The following is a 24140-nucleotide window of genomic DNA, read 5'->3' on the forward strand; positions in this document are numbered from 1 at the left end:
GTCTGTTATAGAAAAAGACAGCAAATACAAAATAAGTGATTGATGTGACCGTTCATGGGTAATCTTTCATTTTTACGACTGTACTACTGTATTGTCCTAGGTATTCCTAAAGGCGCATTTAAATCAAAGCGAACACGAACGAACGAACGAAGGAACGAATTCGTAGGTGTTCACTTGGTCATTCGTTCGCTACAAAGTAGGGCCATTTACATTGAAGCGAACGTTCGCATTCGTTGATGATCCGGAGTGCATATTGCCCGCAGATGTTTTTAAGATGGGCTGATGGGCCAGTGCCAGTCACACATTGTGTTTAAGTTTATTTTCGTGTTTCTTGCTGGGTAAATTTTAATACAATAATAGCTTACAAAAATAGCAGGTAGCAGGTATTATACGCTGTTTGAGGGAGCTTAGAAAATAACATATGTAATAAAGAACCAGCTCTCTTAAAATTCTTCCTCGAAAAAGTTACTTGCTCTTGATATTATGACTATAGTATGTTCAAATAATAAATTGTAAAATTGGTGTATCAAAATAAATTTGCTTTTAATTAATTTTAGCAATTAATTTGATTTGGTTACCTCATTAGTGTTTCTGGGTTGAAATTTATCCAATAAAAACATTAGGTTTTTAAAAGCAAACCACTTCGAACCCTTTTTTTGTCTTTCTCGTCTAAATGATGCCAGAAGCTAATTCATTTTTTTAGTTCAGAGACATCACAACCCATTCCTATAGAAATGTTAAAACAAGTATCAGTTTTTCTGTTCATTATTTTATATATCTTCGATTTTGGGTTTCATAGGCATATTCCATAATGCAAAATTATGTTTTCACAACTACACAATAAACAACCCTCTCAAACTAATGTTTGTAAATAAATTAAATCAGTACTTCTAAACGAATTCGTTCGCTACCGTCTACCCACTGTCCACATTGAACAACGATTTCCTTTGATGATTCGCTCACTTACCGACATCGGTTGGAACATGTGCGAATGCGAACGAATTCGTTCGGTCGTGCTCGATTCGCTGTACAAATACAATAAAGTTAACGAAAGAATTCGTTCGTTCGTTCGTGTTCGCTTTGATTTAAATGCGCCTTAATGGTTTACCTTAGAATTTAATAATAATAATTATATAGTGAGGACGTTTGAGTTGGAATAAATTCATTATCTCGAGAATGGACGAATCTAGAGAGACATCCTGAGACAGGGTGATTTTTATTTTTAAATTATGACTTTTTGGCATATATCTCATAATAATGACGTCATGCATCTGGGCGTGATGACGTAATCGATCATTTTTTTGTTGTGTGGTTGTGTGATAGCTCATTTGAAAGGTTATTTAAATCTCTATTCAGTAATATAAATGTTAACATAATACTTTATAGAGGATGTCAAGAAAAATTAATTTTGAATTAAATTAATTTAGACAAAAAGAAGAAGGTATGCAATTCATTGAATTTAAAATACATTTTAGTGCTGTCAGACAACAGAAAGAAATGTTGATTTCACAAATAAACATTGCTTTTCGCTTAAATTCAATGTTAAAGCTGCCACCCACCTGTCTCTTAGCAGTTTGAACATTGAATTTAAGCGAAAAGCAATGTTTATTTGTGAAATAAATATTTTTACCTGTTTTCTAACAGCAGTAAAATGCATTTTGAATTAAATAAATTGCTTTCATTCTTCTTTTTGTGTCAAATAATTTAATCAAAAAAAAATTTTTGGTCCACCCGTATAAATAATTAAGTTATTTTTTATATTAGTGAATAGGGAATTGAACAGCCTTTCAAATGAGCTATCACACAACCCTTACTCTGATTTAAAAAAATCATCGATTACGTCATCACGCCTAGATGGATGACATCACTTGTATGATATAGTATGCCAAAAAGTCCAAATTTAAAAATAAAAATCGACCTGTCTCAGGATTTTTTTCCAAATTCAGCCATTCTCGAGATAATGAATTTATTCCAACTCAAACAACGTCCTCACTGTAATGTCCAACTGGTATAGGTACATTCCATGTCAAATCACTCAGGCAAAAAATTTTGGATCTCCGATTTGTCTGAAAATTGGTATATAGCTTCTGCGGGACGTAAAAATAAGATATTTAAGGTCAAAAAATCTTCTTTTTCTTTTTTTCTCAAAATGTTATTTTATGCGATTTTACAGTGATTTGGTGTTTATTTAAACAAATTTGCATTTTCTGTCGTAAAGTATCAATGAAAAACATAATATTTTAATAGAAAGGACTCAAAAATGTCATTATATGGCATTATAACAAGTTATTTTGAATCAAAACAAGTTTTTGATCAAATTTTATAGTGTAAAAAACGTTAAAATACCGTTTTTTACATTTTCCTCCATTCCCAAAATACATCATCATCGATTTGGCTGAAAATTTGCCCACAGATAGCCAAAAGATAGGACTTTAAGTGGTTAGAAGGATTTGAATTATATTACAATACCAAAAAAGTTACATGTAGTAATATCAGACTCAAAAGTATATATTAGTCCAGTCGGAATAGCATTTGACCTTGAATGCCGAGCTGCCCAAAATTTTATTTTTCTGATCTTTAGGGAAGTCAATAGTAGCCTAAATTTAAAATCACGAATGAATTACTCCGTTACGTTAGCCGCCATCTTGATTTTAAAGGAGAACTTGTTTTGCTCAATATCTCCGCCATTTTTAACTTTTCGACAAAAATGGTAGGAACTGAAATTGTTCCAAATAAATCGTATTTACAATTATTACAATTTCTTTTTAACAATTTTTGTCGTGAGGTCGATATTTTCGAGTTAATTTTACGTACAGTAGACGCCTATATTTTTGAATATAATATTGCGTGTAACTTTTTTAGTATTGTAATATAATTCAAATTCTTCTCACCACTAAAAGTCCTATGTTTTGTCTATCTGTCGGCAAATTTTCAGCCAAATCAATTATGATGTATTTTGGGAATGAAGAAAAATGTAAAAAAACGGTATTTTAACGTTTTCTACACTATAAAATTTGATCAAAAGCTTGTTTTGAATCAAAGTAACTTGTTATAATGCCATATAATGACATTTTTGAGTCCCTTCTATTAAAATATGTTTTCCATTGATACTTTACGATAGAAAATGCAAATTTGTATAAATAAACACCAAATCACTGTAAAATCGCATAAAATAACATTTTGAGAAAAAAAAAGAAGAAGAAGATTTTTTGACCTTAAATATCTTATTTTTACGTCCCGCAGAAGCTATATAACAATTTTCAGACAAATCGGAGGTCCAAAATTTTTTTTGCTCCAAAATTGAGTGATTTGAAATGGAATGACGCTATATTATTTGACAAATAATGGCGTGATTTCGAAGTCAGTTAAATATGATATAATGCCATAGGACGTTATTTTGAAAAATAACGCCCTTGGGCGTTAAATTTAAAAAACTAGTTAAATACTGTCAAGTTGACAAATAAAACCCTAAGTAAAACGTAAAACTATGGATACCACAATTACGTTACGACTATTGCTGCTAAATGTACTTATTTAAAACTAATTCATTTAAATTTTTTGCATATAAAGAAGAATTTAGTCGAACATTAAACGTTGAAGGCACCACGGGTATTATAGAGAATAACGCTTTCGGTCAACGTATATACCTCAAGCGTTATTATCCTTATAATACCCTTGGTACTTTAATAACTATTGTTGCACACATCACTGTTGTGGGTAGATTTATTACCTGAACTTAATCTGACACTGACATTTATAGATTTATCACTATCACACAAGTTCAAAAGGTTTGGTGCGTTTGAGCCTGCGGACTAGGTGTTGATTATCTAAAAGTTCTAACACTTTGCTGTTTGTATGGTTGTGGAGTTGGTTTTCGTGACCCTTGACAATCTTCTTTATTTCTTCTTTGATTGTTGCTATACGAAGTTCCCGATGTAGGTCTTTGTTGCGGATATACCATGGAGCGTTGACTATGTTTCTTAATATTCGGTTTTGAACTCTTTGAAGGCAAGCATAGTTACTCTCACTATAGTACAGCCCCATAACTGTAAACTATAGGACCATACTGGTTGGTGCATTTGTTTGTAAACTAATACTTTGTTTTTGATTGTAAGTTGTGAGCTTCTATCTAATAACCAATATAACTTCTTGTACTTCAGTTTTAGTTCTTCAGTTTTTTCTGATATGTTCCTGTCACTTTAATTTGCTCTCCAAATGTAGCCCTAGATATTTAATTGTTTTCTTGTACGGAACGATTTTATTGTTTATTGTGACTGGGTGACTATTTATTTTCTTGTAAGTGAAATCGATATGGGCAGATTTCCCTTCATTGATTTTTATGCGCCAATTAGTATTCCAAGTGTTTATTTTGTTCACTGCATTTTGGAGGTATCTAGTTATTTCTTCGAATGTTTCAACAACTGCTAGTATTGCAGTGTCATCTGCAAATATTCCCAGTTTAATATTTTCTGTAACAGGGATGTCACAAGTATATAATAAATATAGTATGGGTCCCAGAACACTGCCCTGTGTGATTCCTGCTTTAATTGGTCGCGATTCTGAATATTCGCCTTCGTGTTTAAGTTTAGAAGGTCTGTCTTCCAAATATGATTGTATTAGATGTACATATTGGATGGGAAGATATCTATTTAATTTCAGTAACAAGCCTTTGTGCCACACTTTGTCAATGCTTTTGCTACGACTAGGAAAATAGCTGAGAATATTTTATTCTCTTCTAGAGATCTGTCTATAATATCTGTTATGCGATGTATTTGGTCTATTGTTGAATGTTTATTGCGAAATCCAAATTGGCAGGGATAAATAATTTCTTTGTGGTCGAGTATAGGTTATAGTTCAGTAGTTCAATAAGCAGAAAAATCGTAGTGACACCTTTGATAAATAGTGATGATAGTTTGAATTACTTTTATCTGTTTTATCTATTTCTCGCTGGTTTCTTGGTCATTGTAGTTTGACACTTCATATCTATTGAATATCGAAGTTTAACTGATATTACGTTGTTTTTGAAAGAGTCGGTTTAACATTTTGTTTCTTGTTTTTAAATAAATTAATGATCGGTAATTAATCAATTACTTTTAATATATTAAATATTTAATATAAAAAATACGTTATTTACTATAAAGAATATTTCATCCAGTTTCCAACTTACATATAAGTTATACTTGCCTACATAATTTATTTCCATTTTTAGACAAGTTTGAGTTCGAAGAATATCCTGTAAAGGACGAAAGATTTGTAAAAGTTGTACGATTGTTAGAGTATGCAGAAAGGAAAGTAGATCTCTTTAAGAGATATCCCGAAGTTAATAAAATACTCTCTATTTTTGTCTTATCGGTGGATGCGTCTCTTAGAGGCAAAGGAATTGCAAAGAAGCTTACCAATAAATCAAAGTAAGTACAGCATATTTACGTCGTAATGGTTATTTGTCTTTTTCTTTTTAGTATTATAATATATATGTTCCTAAGAAAAAATTCTAAGAAGAACGAGTCTCGGGAAAGAAGCTTCTTCTTTTTGCAGTACCGTCTCCTATCGGAGGTTGGCTACCATCACAGCAATCTTAACTTTGTTGGCTGCAGCTCTGAACAACTGTATTGAACTGCACCCATACCACTCCCTTAAATTTCGCAACCAGGAAATCCTCCTACGTCCCACATTTCTCTTTCCCTAGATTTTTCCTTGGATTATGAGTCTTAGCAGAGAGTACTTTTCTCCTCTCACTACGTGGAAAGAAGCTGCCAATGAATAAATACTTACCTAGAAGGAACCAGAAGCACAGAAAGCTGTAAATTGATGAAAAATTTGAGAAAATAAAACAAATAAGATATAATATAAAACATAAAACCTGAAGACTGGGAAGTATTTCAAAGAACTTTTGGTAGAGAATAAAGTCGAAATTCAAGAACGTGGAAACCAAGACCAAGACGGAATTGCAATAGTCGGCCTGCCAATAATATTAACAACACAAGAAATTAAAAATGTATGTAAACAGCTGAAGAGGAATAAAGCACCTGGACCAGGAGATATACCCGGAGAATTGTTTAAGTACAAATTGTTTAAGGGCGATAAATAAGATGTGAAAATTACCGAGGAATAGCTGTAACCGGATCTATTAGTCGAATATATGAAAAGGTTTAAAATAATCGAATCGAGAGAGAATACTTAGATTCTGAAGCAAAAGAACAAGCAGGATTTCATACGGGTCGATCCACTATTGACCACATTTTCTCCTCAACCCAGATAATAGAAAAAAGATGGCACGAAATCAAGAAATTCATATGTTGTTCGTCGATCTACGGAAAGCCTACGATAGCGTTCCACTGAAGAAGCTGTGGCAATCAATGGAAAGCACGAACATTAATAATGAATTAACAAAAGCCGTCAAACTGGTATACAATCAACCCATAACAACAATAAAAACAGGGACACAAATAACAACAGGATTTGTAACATCAAAGGATTAACGCAAGGACGTTGCCTGTCCCCCACTTTTTTAAAATGTACCTCGAAAGTGCTTTAAAAGATTGAAAGTCATGTACACATCTAATTCAACACATCTCCGTATAGTTTTTCCATATTACTTATCACGCACAAAATCCGCTCCCAGATCTTAGACTATTCTGCCCTGTAACAAGTCCATTCAGAGATTCCGTCCCGCATAGTTTAAGACAGGCACTGGAAACACGTTCATTATAGATAGCATATAAGAATGGATAATGGAAGTTCATACAGTATACTATAATAAAGCTGTTCCAATGCTATATATTTGTTTTCTATTTTTTTAAGTTTGTTTTTAGAAAATCTTTCAAATTATAGTCTGATAAAACTCCATCATTACTTAAACCATTTTTATATAGTTTACTTTCTTGTCTAAAAGCTTCAAAATAAGATTAATTTTTTTTAATAAGATTATCATTAGCTTTTCTCGTTATCAATAAATATTTGATCTTTTAGAGAACTTGCCAAAGAACACGGAGCCCAAATGGTGTTTCTGGAATGTACCAGTTTCTTTTCAGCCGCTGTGGCCAAATCTTTAGGATATGAGTTAGTATGGTCACTGGATTATGAAAACTACAAAGTTAATGGTGAAGTAGTATTAAAACCTGTCCATCCGCATAAGTCATTGCAACTTTTTGTGTACAAACTGTGATATATTTAATTTAAAGTTAGAAAGTCAAGTAGAATGTATTTTATAAAAAACTGAATATATATTTTATCAGTAACTGAAAAATATTAAATAATAAAAGAATATTCGAAATTTTCGTCAATTATTATTATCCAACAATTTGGATATTTTGGTATCTATAAAAAATAAGACTGATATTGAAAAGGGTTAAAAGGACGAATATGCAAACAGTTACTATTGCTAGAGAAAATATGTCAAATGATACCGTAAAAAAATAAATACATGGTCTATTAGAACAAAAAGTAAAGTTGACATCAATCAAAGAGGAAAGTACTGAGGAAAACTGAACGAGCATTAATGATATTAAAAACTGTTCGAGAAACAAAATTAAGTGCAGTAAAAACAAGAAGAAAACAAAGGTGGATGACAGAAGAAATACTGAGACTCATGAAACAAAGAAGAGGTCAGATATAAACTGAGTCACTCCATAATAAGGCAGAAGAGAAGATATGCGAAAACACAATTTCATAGTAGAAAATGTAATGAAGTTGAACACTATGAAAAAACGCAACTTATGCACAAGAAATTAAAAGAGATCACCGGAAACAGACGGAAACAATTATCCTAAAGTTTAGAAGAGAAAAACGGATACAGAATATTAGATATCAATAAACAGTTAAAATAATGAAAAAACTACATTTCTTAATTGTTTGAAGATGAAATAGTAGAATGCAGTCGTATAATTGAAAAATCACCTAGCTCTAGCTCCGAAGAAGTGAGTGCTGAAATATCAAAGTATTTGACAGAAATTGGAGTTAAAGCACTGTGTTGTCTCTTTAACAGAATTTACGACAGTGGGATATTACCAATTGATAAGTCGACCAAACAAGAGATAAACGTACCGATCTGATCAACAGATCTTCTTGTACCAGATATTTTATTAGAATAAATTGAGGCTTCTTTCTTTAATCTGTATGTACTCTTTGCGTACGTTACGAATATACAGTCTGTTCCAACGAAAATTTGACCCCCTCAGAAACCAAGAGCTTCTTCAAAATTTAAAAAAACACGTCAGTTTTTAATGGAAGGAGGACGAATTTTCATGCAAAATTCATGCCCTTAAATGTAACCCCCTACAGCCCCGCATCGACCGCCACTTTTTTTTTTAATAGCAAGTGTGGTCGAGTGGCACATCATTTAAAAAAGGTAATTTTTGAAGTTATACTTCTTTAGGCGCGATTGAGAGTAAAATTTCATAATTCTGCGCGCATGCGCACACAGACAGTATGGTATAAACGTTAAACGGGATCTGATTGGGTGTTAAAATCATCTGTCAATAATTGTTCAATATGGAGATTTTGGATAAACAAATTAATGTTGTGTATATTAGTTTTTATTGTTGTGATGGCAGAGAAAAATGCAAGTTTATAATATTGTAGTGACTTTTTAAATAGTTTTTAAAAACGACAGGTACGTAATAATTGTAAATGTTTCAGTATCCTAATAAAAAATTTCATAGGTTTGACCTACCTATTTGGAAAATTTAAAAAGAACCTACTAAAATAGTATGTAATGCTTTTATTTACATAATTTGATTACCATCAAAATTTCTATCAATATTCACCTAATATATTGTTTTCTTACTCTATGTTTTGTTGTATTCTAATATTTCTTTCAATTCTAAATAATTTCAATTCAAAATCAAAATAATTTGGTTAAATTCAGAACCGTCAAAAGTTTAATCAGTTTAGTTAGTTGATCTTCGCACATGATGACACATGGTCTCCGTGGGTAAAAGTTTAAAGTGAATGAATTTCAATACTAACTGCGCTGATAAGCGGGTTCGGACCCCAATGGAAACTTTAATTTTTTTACTTTTTGAAGTTATACTTCTTTACGATCGGGGTAAAATTTTATAATTCCCTGGCGCATGCGTAGACACACAGGGTCAGGGACAGGGACAGGGACAGACGCGTTGCTAATCTTTCAAATTATGTATGTATCAGCGCAAATAAGTCATTAAAAGAATATATTAGTGTTATTATTCTTCTTATTTTCTTCCTTCTTTTATGTAGGCTTTAAAGCCTGTTTCTTCTTCAATATTAACCTCCTAAGTTGTTTAAGATATCGCACCATCTTTTTCTTGGTCTGCCAGTACTTCTTCGTCTATTTGGTGACTTATCTCGTGGTATTTGTAATATCCTATCCTCTGCCATTCTACTAATGTGTTCGTTCCACTCCTGTTTCCGTTTTGTCACCCATCCATTTATGTCTTCTACATTGCATGATCTTATGTTTTCGCTTCTCTCCCTATCCAACAGACTTTTCCCTGATATTCGCCGAAGTATTTTCATCTCTGTTGTTTCTAGTAGTCGTCTCGTTTGAGATGTGTCAGGTCTTGTCTCCGACGTGTATGTCAATATAGGTCTAATTGCTGCTTTATAGATTCTTAGTAAATGTTCTTAGTATAGTGTTCTTAGTAAATGTATTATTTATTATAATTTTTGTGTCTTTAGATTTGTCTTCCTCGGGCGTAAGATAATAAAATATCTATTTTTATACTTCACTTTGATCTATTTGTCACCGTGATGTGTAATTATATCCGACACGTTATTAGCACAGGGCTTCATAGCTCGGTTGGTATAGCATTGGACCAGAGATCGAGAGATCGCGGGTTCGAATCCCGGATGATTCATATTCATATTCATTTTTTTTGGTATTGTCAAGTTTTGGTTAATTTTTGGTAATTATTGTTAATTTTTGGTATTGTAACTGTTAAGTATATTTATTTCGTTGAAATTATAAAATATGATAGAAGTATAACTTCGTACGTGCGTACAAAGTACACACACATTCTTTTTTCTCTAAACGACGCTCTATTTTTTTTATTTACGTAATACGTTTGAAGATCATTTTGGACTTTAATTTATTATAATTTATTATAAATTTATTATAAATTAGTTAAATCCAAAATTATCTTTAAAGTTATTCCGCAAATTAAAAAAATTAGAGGGTCCTGTAGAGAAAATAAACACCTTTCAAATAATGTGCCACTTGACTACACTTGATATTAAAAAAAACTGTGGTTGATGCGGGGTAGGGAAAGGGGGACGAATTTTGCATGAAAATTCGTCCCCCTTTCAATACAAATTGACATGTTTTTTTTAATTCTGAAGAAATTCGTGGTTTCTGAGTTTCTGGGGGAGGCGTCCAATTTTCGTTGAACACTCTGTATATATGTGTTTTGTTAATAAAGTTAATATTTAATTAATTATGGAAATTTTTTTACGATAATTTTAGCATGACTTTGTAGGCAATCATATAAGTGGATCATTTACACTTGAGTTTACAATAACTTTAATAAATTAACAATAATAAATAATTGATAATTGTTATGTTTTTCATAAAAATACAATTAATAGGTACTAGGTAAATCTTCTTTGTTGTTGATTTATTTTTTGGCCTCCACAACTCCAAGCAGACTGAATTGGAGCTCCGCATTTTGAGGCTTTGTCGACTGTTCATAGACAATATTTTACAAACTTCGTACATTAAAACTTCAGTCCTTAATATTTTAAATGCCGTTAATCAGTTTTCTTAATTTTTATGAATAAATAAGCTATGAATTTAAAAATAAGTGACTAACTTCTTTCCTAATTGCCATACGACAATTTTAAATTTTTTTTTAATTGTGTAAAAATGCCAGCTTTTCTAATATAAAAAAAAAAGAATGTGTGTGTACTTTGTACGCACTTAAGAAGTTATACTTCTATTATATGATTTCTTAAAAATAAATATACTTTAAACAGTTTGTTTTAATTTTTTTTAAACACCAAACTAATTTTTTGCTTACCGCTTTCAAAAAAAAAAAAAATAAACAAAGTATAGGATTGCACTGGATTCGAACTCAAGACCTCTCGATCTCTGGCCGAATGCTATACCAAACACGCTACGGCGATTGTGTCTGTATCGGTTCGGACGTACACTTCGCGTCATATTAAACTGGTACACTTTTATTTCCCAATGTAAATCTGTATTCAGACTGACAATTATTGTTCGTGAATCACTTCGTTGTTGCCATCACAGACAACGGAATTGCACTAAATCTAAATACAAAAAAATAACGTTTAAAATGTATATTTCCAATTGTAATACATATATTTAAATTCCACACTTGTTCACCGTAAAAGTTATTCATTTTGTATTAATTTCAAATTAAATTTTTAATTTTTCCAATGTGTTTTATTTATTCTACACAGCTTAATGCAGTTTTTCCTACAATTTACGAGAAACCAATCACACCTCTCGATTTGACATTAAACATAATAATTTAAAGTCATGTCAAGATTTATTATCTCTCATTATTTTTGAATTGAAATATTTTCATAAATTATAATAAAACACGAATCAATGTATGAATACTTAATTGAGATGACGGAAAATTACAATTGTATTAGTTTTTCGTATATTAAAAAATTCGGTCTGTCGCACAGCCCTGTTTTTACCTAGTTTGATATAATATTTTCGTTGAACTGGCAACGTTGCCCTAGAAATTAGAATGACACTTGTGACAAGATCAAATTACACAACTTGAAAAACACGATTTTCGGTTATAAGAGTTGTACCAGTTTTTTTTGACGCGAAGTGTACCTAATGACAATTCACGGTAACAAACAGACAAGGTAAATAAATATACAATAAAATGTTTTAATAATACTCATCTTACTCGTGAGGAAGACAAATCCAAAGACACAAAAATTATAATAAATATATTTACTAAAAACACTAATATATTCTTTTCACACCTTTTTTTGCACTGATATATTTATACATAACTTGAAAGATTCAGCAACTAAACGCCATACTGTCTGTGTGTGCATGCGCGCTGTATTATGAAATTTTACTCTCAATCGCGCCTAAAGAAGTATAACTTCAAAAATTATTTTTACAGATGTAACAGCAAAATTGTAAGCTTATTTCTCATTTGTGTAAAAATACAAGCTTTTTAAATTAAAAAAATATTTTTACAGGGCCAATAGCAAAAAAGTTATTTTAATTGTTTATAGGCAAAATCACTTTTTTATAAATTCTTTTGATATAATAACTCTTTGTCTTGCTTTTGATACACGTATTATGCTTGTAAGCTAATTTTTTCTAGCTCATATTATGGCAAAATAGTATATTGCACTACAAGTGTTTTTGATCTTGAATAACTCAAAAAGTTTTGATTTATTTTAATAACTTTAGATATAAAATTTTGCTTATAATTTGCCCCCTATCTAATTATGGGGTTATTTTTAATAAAATAATTTTCATCCCCCAGAAGGGGTGACATCCACCATTAAGGTAAAAGCGCAAGTTGGCATCATGTCACCTTTGTTTCTTGAGATATCTTTTAACCACTCACCAATTTTCATGCAAATCGACGAAGGTTGAACGAAATCGGAGGTAATAACTCATATCCACCTGCGACTGCACTACATGTTATCATACACTATCTCTATTTGCGTAGGTAAATTTTATCGATTAGTATCGACAAATTATTTGCGGTGGGTCGAGTAGGTATATATTTTCAAATACAATTAAAAAAATATTTTTTGGTTGGTTATTAGATTGTGAATATACAAGAGCTGTAACATTATGGTAGACGTAAGTATCAATAAATTTATATTTTCTTTTCTAAATAACAATTCCTTATCGATTGAATTAGATTGAATTCATTTCAATATTATTGAATTATTTTTTTGCTTATTCGGGTATAAACCCTTATACCATCTTTTCAAGGTTTGTCCTACACTTCTTTTTCTCTTTGGTCTGTAATTTAATATTTAATACTTATCTGACATTCGTCCATATTGTTTCCAATTTGTTCTGTATTCTTATATTTTCTTATTGATCGGGTATACATTTAATTGTTGTTTTATGCCTTCTTAAATCTTGTAATTGTATTTCTTCTTCTTCTTCTACGCCACTACAGCCCAAATTGAGCCTTGGCCTCCTTTATTTTTTGCCTCCACCCTTGCCTGTCTGTGGCTGCTCTTCTCCATACACGGACTCCTAAAAGGGCTTGTGCGTCGCTGTTTACTGTGTTTTCCCAGCGCTTTCGTGGCTTCCCAACCGGTCTCTTTCCTTGCATTCTAGCATTCAGTGCTCGTTTTGGTAGCCTATCCTCTCCCATTCTTATCACATGTCCGGCCCATTGCAATCTTTGTAATCTAATGAAATCTGACAGGGGCGTTTCCTTATAAAGTTGATAAAGCTCGTTGTTGTATCGACTTCTGAAGATTCCGTTTTCCCTCACAGGTCCTAGTATTCTCCTAAGTACTTTCCTTTCGAATGTGTCGAGTTTGTTTTTGGATGTTTCTTTCAGCACCCAGACTTCACTGCCATAGCATGTTATTGGTCGAATTAAGGTTTTATAGATTCTCATCTTTGTATTTCGGTGGACACTTTTTGACCGAAATATATGGGAGAGGGCAAAATAAGCTCTGTTTGCCTGCGTTATTCTCTTCCTTATTTCTCCATCTTCTGATCCGTCGGCATATATTTCTACTCCCAGGTATGTAAACTTTTCAACCGTTTCAATGTCATCTTCATGTATAATGTTTTCTGGGAATATATTTCTTCTCGTCTGAGTCATTATTTTTGTTTTTTCTGTGTTAATTTCCAGACCTAGCATTTTTGTTTGTGTTTTTAACTCTGCATATGTTTCCTGTGCTCCTGTTGATGTTCTACTCATAATATTAATATCATCAGCATAAGCGGCCAGTTGAACCGTTCGGTTGGTCAGTAGATTTCCTCGTCCAGTTTGCATTTGCCTAACCGCATACTCCAGTGCCAGGTTAAACAATGTTGGGGCCAGCCCATCTCCCTGTTTTAGTCCCTGCGAAATGTTAAAAAAGTCTGTCCGGTGGTTTTGTATTCGTACACATGCCTGAGTTTCATCCATTGTGGCTTTAATGAGTCTTATTAACTTGTGTGGTATTGCCAATTCAGCCAATATATAGTATAGTTTGTTCCTTTTGACTGAGTCGTATGCCTGTTTGAAGTCTACAAACACGTTGTGAACATCAATATTGTGTTCCCATGCTTTGCTCAAGATCTGTTTTACTGTGAATATTTGATCCAGTGTCGATCTTCCCCGTCGGAAGCCCGTCTGATACTCTCCAATAATATTTTCTGCTAGTGGTTGGAGCCGCTGGTTTATAATATACGTGAGGACTTTATATGCTGTACATAGTAGAGAGATTCCACGGTAGTTTTTGCACTGGAGTTTGTCTCCTTTTTTATAGATCGGGCATACTATACTTTTCTTCCAGTCGTCGGGTATTTTCTCTTCTTGTCATACGTCTCTGATGAGCGCGTGGATGTGACTTGCTAGGTGGTCGCCACCTACCTTATATAGTTCTGCTGGTATTTCATCAACTCCCGGAGCTTTATTGTTTTTCTGGGCCTTAATGGCTTCAAAAACTTCCTCTATGGTTGGAGCTTCTACTCCATTCTCTTCTACGTAGATCATACCCATTTCATCTTCCATGTCTACTTGAGTTCCAAGTAGTGCCTGAAAATAATGCTTCCAGGTTTCTGTGACTTTCTGTTGGTCACTGATTATTTGCCCACTTTCATCTTTACATAGACTTGTTTGAGGTTTATACCCACTTTTTATCTTTTTTAGGTATTCGTAAGCCCCGCTAATTTCGTTGTTTTTGAAATGTTCTTCCATTTTTTCTATTTGTCCATTTTCATAGGCTCTCTTTTTCTGAAATTGTATTTCTGGGAAATCTTATTTTGCTAGCTCGGATTCTATAGTGATCTCTTTACGTCCTTACTCAAAAAACCTGCCAATTTGTGATAAAATATTACTATCTTTTTAGTACGTTCTGCTTCCTCTTCTCGCCTATTCTAGTGTAAGAAAGCAAAATAAAAAAGTAGCGTATGACTATAACAAAGTAAATTAGACGTATCTGAAAGGAAAACAATAAAATACTAGCTTAAGTATGTAAGTATGTCAAAAAGCGATGGAAAAAGAAGTCCATGAACTGAAGAATTTGATGGAAAATTGGTCCAACCAAGGCAGTAACAACAATGGCCAAAAAATAACAAACAAGGAAGATGCTCAAGTACTTCAAAAAATAAAGACTAGTAAAGAAGTAAACGCAGAGTCTAACTGGATGCAGAGTCATATTTTGCGCCTACTACCCATGCACTATATTGAGATGCATGCAGTAGAGTTAGAGCGGAAAGTATAAAGGGAAAGGAAGCTATTTTTTGTAGTGGTGTGCTATCTAAGAGAAATATTTCAATGAAAGTGAAAGAAAAATTCTATAAAATTGCCATAAAGAGCGAAATTATGGGGCGGAAATAAGAAAGCTTGGATCAGATGAGTCAATTGGCAAAAAAGACAAATATTACAAAATTATTATACTCAGTAAATAAAGTAAGTCTAGGGATGGCACCAATTAGAAAGTTTCTGGAATTAACAAATTAGCAAAATTGGGAGAGGAAGCCTATATACATAGGTAAGACATGGAGGAAGATGTAACAATTGTTCATGTTGAAAACAGATGTTCATTTTGAAAATACAATGTTACATTTCTTGAAGTTCTAACCAATACAAATTATTTATTTTTCTTCTTTAGGTGCCGTGCCCGTATTGGCCGTCATCATGTTTACGATTTCTTGAAACCTGTCTCTATCGGCTGCTGAGAAAAATAATTCTTCTACTGTGGAACCACATCATTGTTGTCTAATATTACGCAACCATAAAAGTTTCATTCGACCAATCCATCTCTTTCCCTCCACTTTTACTTGTATTATAAGGAAAAGTAGATGGTATTTAATATTCGTAATATTAGACAATGGTGTTGTTCCACGGTAGAAGAATTATTTCGCGCAGCAGCAGATAGAGAAAGGGTTCAGAAACTTGTAAACATAATGACGGCCAATTTCTGAATCCGGACACGGCATTTAAAGAAGAAGAGATGGTATTTATATCCTTTAACTATATGGCCGAATAGACCAGGGCGCATCTGTAAAAATATTAGTAGGTACATTTGGATGTTGAGAGGTGACTCATATTTTTTTGCAAGAATTGCTTGAAAATAACTATATCATAATATTTGAGTTATCCTCCCACTCAAAAAGGTCCGGAACATTGTTTAAATAATCAAAATGTCAAAAAATGAACGAAAAATTCGATTTTGTTCTTCGTTTTTTAATTATAACTTTAAAAGTATTCATTTTCGAGAAAAGTTGTACTGACATAAAAGTTGCGTAATTAAATTTGCTACAATATAGGATTAGTTAAAAATTTTAAAAATTGTCACTATTGTTGCAAAATAGCAATAATTGCAAAAAAAGCATAAAAAAACAAGTATTCGCATTTTACGTTTTTCAACCGTTTATGCTACACTTAGGACCCTCATATTTTACCCAGAAAAACTTAAAGACATATTAAAATAATACTGTAAATTTTATTTATTTCCGTTAAATAGATTTCGCAAAATAAATTTTGAAATCCAGCTTTCGCAAAAAAATTCATTTTTTCAAAATGTTACAGGACTGAAAATAACGCAGACAGAAGTTAAATTTTTTTCACATACAGAAGAATATTGTACATTTCACTTGCAATTTGCAAAATTAAAATCAGTTAACTACCACGACGTCAGGATTTTTTTTAAATAAACATTAATTTTTGGTGCTACGCGCAGGACAGCGGATACGTTTGCTTTGATTGGGCATTTGGGACCTTTGATAATGATTGATAAATTTTAGTTTTTAGCACATTACGATATAAATAAATAAATTTGTTTATTGCAAAATAAAAACACATACTGTGTCCTTTGAAATAACACATTTTTAGCAAAAACTTTCTTTGTTCATATATTTTAACTTAGATTTCTTTTATTTTTAAACTTATGCAATTGTTTAAACAATATTTCACAAACAATTATCAAATTAGTTTGATTTTTGTGGAAATAAAATATTAAAATACAACAAAATATAGAGCAAGAAAATAATATATTAGATAAATATTGGAAAAATTTCTGGTGGAAATCAACTTCACTTTGGTGTGAATCGAACACCGCTGCCCTGCGCGTAGCACCAAAAATTAATGTTTATTTAAAAAAATTCCTGACGTCGGTGGTAGTTAACCGATTTTAATTTTGAATATTGCAAATGAAAGGTAAGGTATATTCTTTTAATTAATTATTTAAATTAATTTTTTTTGAGAACGCTGGATTGCAAAATTTATTTTGCAAAATTTGTTAAACCGATCTTAATAAAATTTACAGTATTGTTTTATTATATCAGAAAGTTTTTCTGGATAAAATATGAAGTTCCTAAGTGTAGAATAAAATTTATTCTACACTTAGGAACTTTTATCACTTATACACTTAGGAAATCATTTAATGATTGAAAAACGTAAAATGCGAATACTTGTTTTTTTTATGGTTTTTTCGCAATTATTGCTATTTTGCAACAAGGGTGACAATTTTTAAAATTTTTAACCAATCCTATATTGCAGGAAATTTAATTACGCAACTTTTATGTCAGTACAACTTTTCTTGGAAGTGAATACTTTTAAAGTTATACTTAATCAAAAAACGAAGAAAAAAATCGAATTTTTGTTTTATTTTTTGACATTTTGATTATTTAGACAATGTTCTGGACCTTCTTGAGTGAGAGGAAAACTCAATTATTATTATATGACTTAATTCTAAGCAATTTCTGCAAAAAATATTAGTCACCTCTCAACGTCTATTTTAAAACAGATCCGCCCTGGACTAGAAGTATTTTGTTTTTCTACTCTTTATGATGTTTATGAGCAGACGTTCTGAATTCATCATTATTGAAGAACATATTCATTGGAAGTATGCTAAACTCAAGATATCTTTAGGATTTGTCGATAGCACCACAATTCGAATCCTTCTAATTTGTCTGGCATTGTGATATTTAACGTAAATGTCTCATAACCATAAAATAATAAGATAGATCACATAATATTTCAGGACCGTCTTGCGAATATTCATCGACAGGTTTCTAGACAGTTTCATACAACTGGTTTCCAGGTCATAATAGCCTTATAGTCCAGAAAGCCAGTGCGCACCCGCTAGGGAAAATTTAGATTTTTTGCACAATCTTAATCAAAAAGGACCCCTTTTAACAAATTTGCATGTTGCCAGGTCCAAAAGTGGGTCAAAAATTTTTTAAACGTTTTTTTTATGTTTTTCCTAAAATTATTTTTTTGCATGGAATAGTTTTTTTAGGTTTTTTGGATCATTCCAAACAGAAAAGGTTTTTAGTGACTTTTCTCTAAAGCTGATAGTTTTTGACATATAAGCGATTAAAAATTGAAAAATTGCAAAATCGGCCATTTTTAACCCTCAAGAACTATGTGAAAAACTGAAAATTTGAATGTTGCCAAGGTAGGTGGATATTCTTTAAACATCGATTGATAAAATCCCGAAGAGTTTTTTGCAATACAATATTCAAAACTCCTTTGTTTTTAAATTGTTAATCAAGCGTGCGCGGCACTATTTTCCACCGTTGCATGTTTATACAGTATGGTGCAAATGAAAGGAATAAATTCGTTATTTCGTAAACCGGCGACTTTAAAGAAAAATCCCGAAACAGGTCGATTTTTATTTTTAAGTTGTGATATTGTGGCATATATGGAATACTAGTGACGACATCCATCTGGGCGTGATGACGTAATAGATGATTTTTGTAAATGTGAATAGGGGTCGTGTGCTAGCTCATTTGAAAGGTTCTTAAATTCTCTATTCAGTAATATAAACATTTACATAATTATTTATACAGGGTGTCCAAAAAATTTTATTAAATTAAATTATTTGACAAAAAAAGAAGAATGTATGTAATTTATTTAATTCAAAATAAAATTTACTGCCTTCACAAATCAGAAAACAATGTTTATTTCACAAATAAACATTGCTTTTCGCTTAAATTAAATGTTCAAACTTCCAAGAGGCAGGTGGCTGGCGGGAGCTGGCTTGAACATTGAATTTAATCGAAAAGCAATGTTTATTTGTGAAATAAACATTTTTTAGTTTTCGGGTAACAGTAAAATGTATTTTGAATTAAATAAGTTACATACATTCTTCTTTTTTTGTCAAATAATTTAATTAAATAAATTTTTTTTGGACACCCTGTATAAATAATTATGTAAATGTTTATATTATTGAATAGAGAGTTGAAGAACCTTTCAAATGAGCTAGCACGTGACCCCTATTCTTATTTAAAAAAATCATCGATTACGTCATCACGCCCAGATGGATGACGTCACTAGTATACCATATATTCCACAATATCATAACTTAAATATAAAAATCGACCTGTTTTGGGATTTATCCTTAAAGTCACCGGTTTACGAAATAACGAATTTATTCCTTTCATTTGCACCACACTGTATGCACATGCAACGGTGGAAAATAGTGTCGCGCACCCTTGATTAGCAATTAAAAAACAGTTTTTGAAGTTGTATGGCAACGAGTTGTATTGAAACAAGTTTTGAATATTGTATTGCAAAAAACTCTTCGAGATTTCATCAATAGATGTTTAAAGAATATCTACCTACCTAACATTTAAATTTTCAGTTTTTCACATAGTTTTTTAAATGGGTTAAAAATGGCCGATTTCGCAATTTTTCAATTTTCAATCTTATATGTCAAAAACTATCAACGTTAGAGAAAACTCACTAAAGACCTTTGTTCCATGAACCTAAAAAACTTTGTTCCATGCAAAAAAAAAATTTAGGAAAAAAACAAAAAAAAAAAAAAACGTTAAGAAAAATTTTGACCCACTTTTGGAGCTGGCAACATGCAAATTTGTTAAAGGGGGTCCTTTTTGAGTAAGATTTTGCAAAAAATCCGAATCGGAATATTTTTCCTAGCGGATGCGCAGTGGCTTTCTGGACTATTACGTGATATTTCGATCCTAAAAATTATTTATAACTTATCCTACAATTGCCGTAACTTATTTTTTTCATTTAAGAAAACATTTTTTTTATTAATATTTTTAGAAGGAAGATATCAAGATTAGACGGGCGCGTGCTGATGAAGAAAACGCAGTTCGAGATCGTCTTCGAGCATCCTTTTACAAACAAGAACCTACTTGTGCATCTCTTGGAGTAGTAACGGAAGAACGACCAATTTGTCCCGATTTGGAGTCGTATACACTACAGTATTTTAATAAAGGTTTAAATCTTATTGCAGAATATAATGGACGGATTGTGGGAGTTTGTCTTACTGCACTATTGGAAAAAGGTAACTTTCGATTTAGCTATACCGAAACTCGTAGATTTGGACACTAGAACAATGAGTATTTAGAATTTTGAGTCGCTCTCAAAAGATTTTTTTACATATTAGGTAGGTAGTTATTTAGTTGCGTACTATTTAATTACAATTTGAGAGTAGAATATTTAAGTATAATATGAGAGTAGTAAGATAGAAAGCAGAAAGCGGAATAGAGTACCGAAAGATCGCTTTTCCAAAGAGCTGGCTTTAAAATTTTCTGTTTGATTTTTAAACAAGCTATTGTTTTATTCGCCTTGGTTTGGAACCTTTAGCCACAACAAGCCATTGTTGGATAGTTAAGCAATTAGTATTATTTCATCATATATCGGTATTTACTATACAAAACATTTATTCCACTTTCACATATTTAGTTTCCCAGCATATAATATACTTCCATTTTTAGATAAATATGAGTTCGAAGAATACCCTGTAACGGACAAAAAATTTGAAAAAATCTTACGAATGTTAGAGTACGCAGAAAGGAAAGGTGATCTCTTCAACAGATTTCCCGAAGTTAATAAAATACTCTCTATTGTTGTCCTATCTGTTGATGCATCTCTTAGAGGCAAAGGAATTGCAAAGAAGCTTACCAATGAATCAAAGTAAGTCCAAAGCTGATGATTATTTCCAATTTTATTATTTTTGTGTGTAAATATATATCGGGTTTATAGTGTCTTAACCCTTTGCGGTCGAACGAAATGACAAGAAAAGTGCCGTACAAGTCGTTAGCATGTACTACATGCTTACTGAACTAAGGGTCTCTCTTTGACATATGAAAGTACACTGAGGTCGTCGTGGCCATTTGATCAATCCAATATTTCTGACATTATGTAAAATAACTTTATCTTTTTCTATTTATTCTAAAGTATTCGCATTTGGTGGTACTGAACAAAACATATTAAACAAACTTCTTCTTCTTGTGCCGTCTTCTTAACGAAAGTTGGCGATCACTTTTTTAAACGCTTCTCTGTCTTTTACAACGTAAAATATCTGCTCGACACTGAGGTTAGTCCAATCTCTGACATTCCTCAGCCAAGATTTTTTTCTTTCTTCCCAAGCCTTTTTTTCCCTCTACTCTTCCTTGCATGATGACGTGTAGCAGAGAGTTATTATCGTTACGAAGTATGTAGCCCAGACACGATGTTTTTCTTATTTTAATTGTGCTCATAAGCTTTCTGCCACGTCCAATTCGTCTTAACACTTCTTCGTTTGAGACTTCTACAGTTCAAGGAATTTTCAGAATACGCTTATATAGCCCCATTCGAATGCCTCCAATTTTTTTACGGATTGAGCTTTTAGAGTCTAAGCTTCTACACATGGTAATTGCGACCAAACATAACATTCGAAGACCTCAATCAAATGGCCATACTCAATTTCTTATTTGTAAACATTGACTTGTATTTTATAAATCCTTTTCGAGCTATTTCTATTCTGACTTTTATCTCCTTAATTGTAAGTTTATAGTTGCTCCGGGGTATTTATACTTGTCGACCCTCTCTAGCGGTTTACCCTCCAATATCAGATGTATATTGTCAAAAGGGTTTTTTGAGATCACCATGTACCTATTTGGTTTTATTTATATTCATTGTTATAGTCGGAGAGATAGAAGCGGATTTTGTGCGTGATAAGTAATATGGAAAAACTATACGGGGCTATGTTGAATTAGTTGTGTACAAGTCTTTCACCAATGGACGGAAACCAGAGTTGGGGCCGAGGGTAGTTATAAGGGGTCAAATTCGCGGTTTTTATTATTTTTTTTGTGACGCTCATGATCGAGATAGTGCACCAAAATTTGGGAATAAGTAGGTCATGACGTAATTAAGTAAAATCTCTAGGGGCGGAACGCTGCGTGTCCGACAAAGGAGTGGGGGTAGGGGTGAATATAAAAAATATAAAGGGTTTTTTGCGACGTTCGTGATTGAGATAGTGGACCAAAATTTGGGAATAAGTAGACCATAACATTACTAAGTAAAATACCCAGAGCCGGAAACCAGAGTGGGGGACGAGGGTCGTTATAAGGGGTCAAAATCACCGTATTTATTATTTTTTTTTGTGACGCTCATGATCGAGATAGTGTACCAAAATTTAGGAATAAGTAGATCATAACGTAACTAAGTAAAATCTCCAGGGGTGGCACGCTGCGTGGCCGAGAAAGGGGTGGGGCAGGGGTGAATGCAAAAAATATAAGGGGTTTTTTGCGACGTTCGTGATTGAGTGCACCAAAATTTGGGAATAAGTAGACCATGACAAAGCTAAGTAAAATCCTGAGAGCCGAAAACCAGAGGTGGGGGACGAGGGTAGTTATAAGGGGACAAAGTTGCCGTTTTTATAATTTTTTTTTGTGACGCTCATGATCGAGACGACGCACCAAAATTTGGGAATAAGTAGGTCATGAGGTAACTAAGTGTAATCTCCAGGGGCGGAACGCTGCGTGGCCGATAAAGGGGTGGGGCTAGGTGTGAATATAAAAAATATAAGGGGTTCTTTGCGACGTTCTAGATTGAGATAGTGCACCAAAATTTGGGAATAAGTAGACCATGACTAAGCTAAGTAAAATCCCCAGAGCCGGAAACCAGAGTTGAAGACGAGGGCAGTTTTAAGGGCTCAAAGTCGCAGTGTGTATTATTTTTTTTGACCTTGCACAACATTTGTCGTCCACGCAGCGTTCCGCCCCTGGAGTTTTTGATTAGTAATATCATGATCTACTTATTCCCAAATTTTGGTGTACTATCTCGATCACGAACGGCAAAAAAACCCCCATATATTTTTATACTCACCCCTGCCTACCACCCCTCTATACCCCAAGCAGCGTTCCGCCCCTGTAGATTTTACTTAGTTACGTCATGACCTACTTACTCCCAAATTTTGGTGCACTATCTCCATCGTGTGCGTCACAAAAAAAATAATAAAAACTGCGAATTTTACTCCTTATAACTACCCTCGTCCGCCACTCTCGTTTCCGCCTCTGGGGATATTACTTAGTTATGTCATGGTCTACGTATTCCCAAATTTTGGTGCACTATCTCAATCACGAACGTCGCAAAAAACCCCTTACATTTTTTTATATTCACCCCTGCCCCACCCTTTTGTCGGCCACGCAGCGTTCCGCCCCTGGAGTTTTTGATTAGTAATATCATGATATACTTATTCCCAAATTTTGGTGTACTATCTCGATCACAAACGGCAAAAAAACCCCCATATATTTTTATACTCACCCCTGCCTACCACCCCTCTGTACCCCAAGCAGCGTTCCGCCCCTGTAGATTTTGCTTAGTTACGTCATGACCTACTTATTCCCAAATTTTGGTGCACTATTTCGATCATGAGCGTCACAAAAAAAATAATAAAAAAAGGGAATTTGACCCCTTATAACTACCTTCCTTCCCCACTCTGGTTTCCGGGTCTGGGGATTTTACTTACTTATATCATGGTCTACTTATATCCAAATTTTGGTGTACTATCTCAATCACGAACGTCGCAAAAAGAACCTTATATTTTTTATATTCACCCCTACCCCCACCCCTTTGTCGGCCACACAGCGTTGCGCCCCTAGAGATTTTACTTAGGTACGTGATGACCTACTTTTTTCCAAATTTTGGTGCACTATCTCTATCATTAGCGTCACAAAAAAAAATAATAAAAACCGCGATTTTGACCCCTTATAACTACCCTCGGCCCCAACT

At 32.9% G+C, this 24140-nt stretch overlaps 2 protein-coding genes across 3 annotated transcripts in view; both read left to right on the top strand.

Moving 5' to 3' along the window:
- The window catches only part of LOC114331349 (arylalkylamine N-acetyltransferase 1), a 40996-nt gene extending 33723 nt beyond the window's left edge, over positions 1-7273 (top strand). The window contains exons 3-4 of the mRNA XM_028280892.2: positions 5210-5408; positions 6970-7273. Coding sequence (XP_028136693.1) covers positions 5210-5408; positions 6970-7165 — 395 coding nt within the window. The 3' untranslated portion in view covers positions 7166-7273. The remainder of the gene's footprint in view (positions 1-5209; positions 5409-6969) is intronic.
- The window catches only part of LOC114331348 (arylalkylamine N-acetyltransferase 1), an 81115-nt gene that overhangs the window by 26282 nt on the left and 30693 nt on the right, over positions 1-24140 (top strand). The window contains exons 1-3 of one of the 2 annotated variants that reach the window (XM_028280891.2): positions 12625-12790; positions 20184-20427; positions 20861-21059. In XM_028280891.2, coding sequence (XP_028136692.1) covers positions 12782-12790; positions 20184-20427; positions 20861-21059 — 452 coding nt within the window. In that variant the 5' untranslated portion in view covers positions 12625-12781. Of the gene's footprint in view, positions 1-12624; positions 12791-20183; positions 20428-20860; positions 21060-24140 lie in introns of those variants that run through there. The other variant, XM_050658527.1, reaches the window with a different exon arrangement.

Source organism: Diabrotica virgifera, chromosome 1, assembly GCF_917563875.1.
Source record: "Diabrotica virgifera virgifera chromosome 1, PGI_DIABVI_V3a".
Lineage (NCBI taxonomy): Eukaryota > Metazoa > Arthropoda > Insecta > Coleoptera > Chrysomelidae > Diabrotica > Diabrotica virgifera.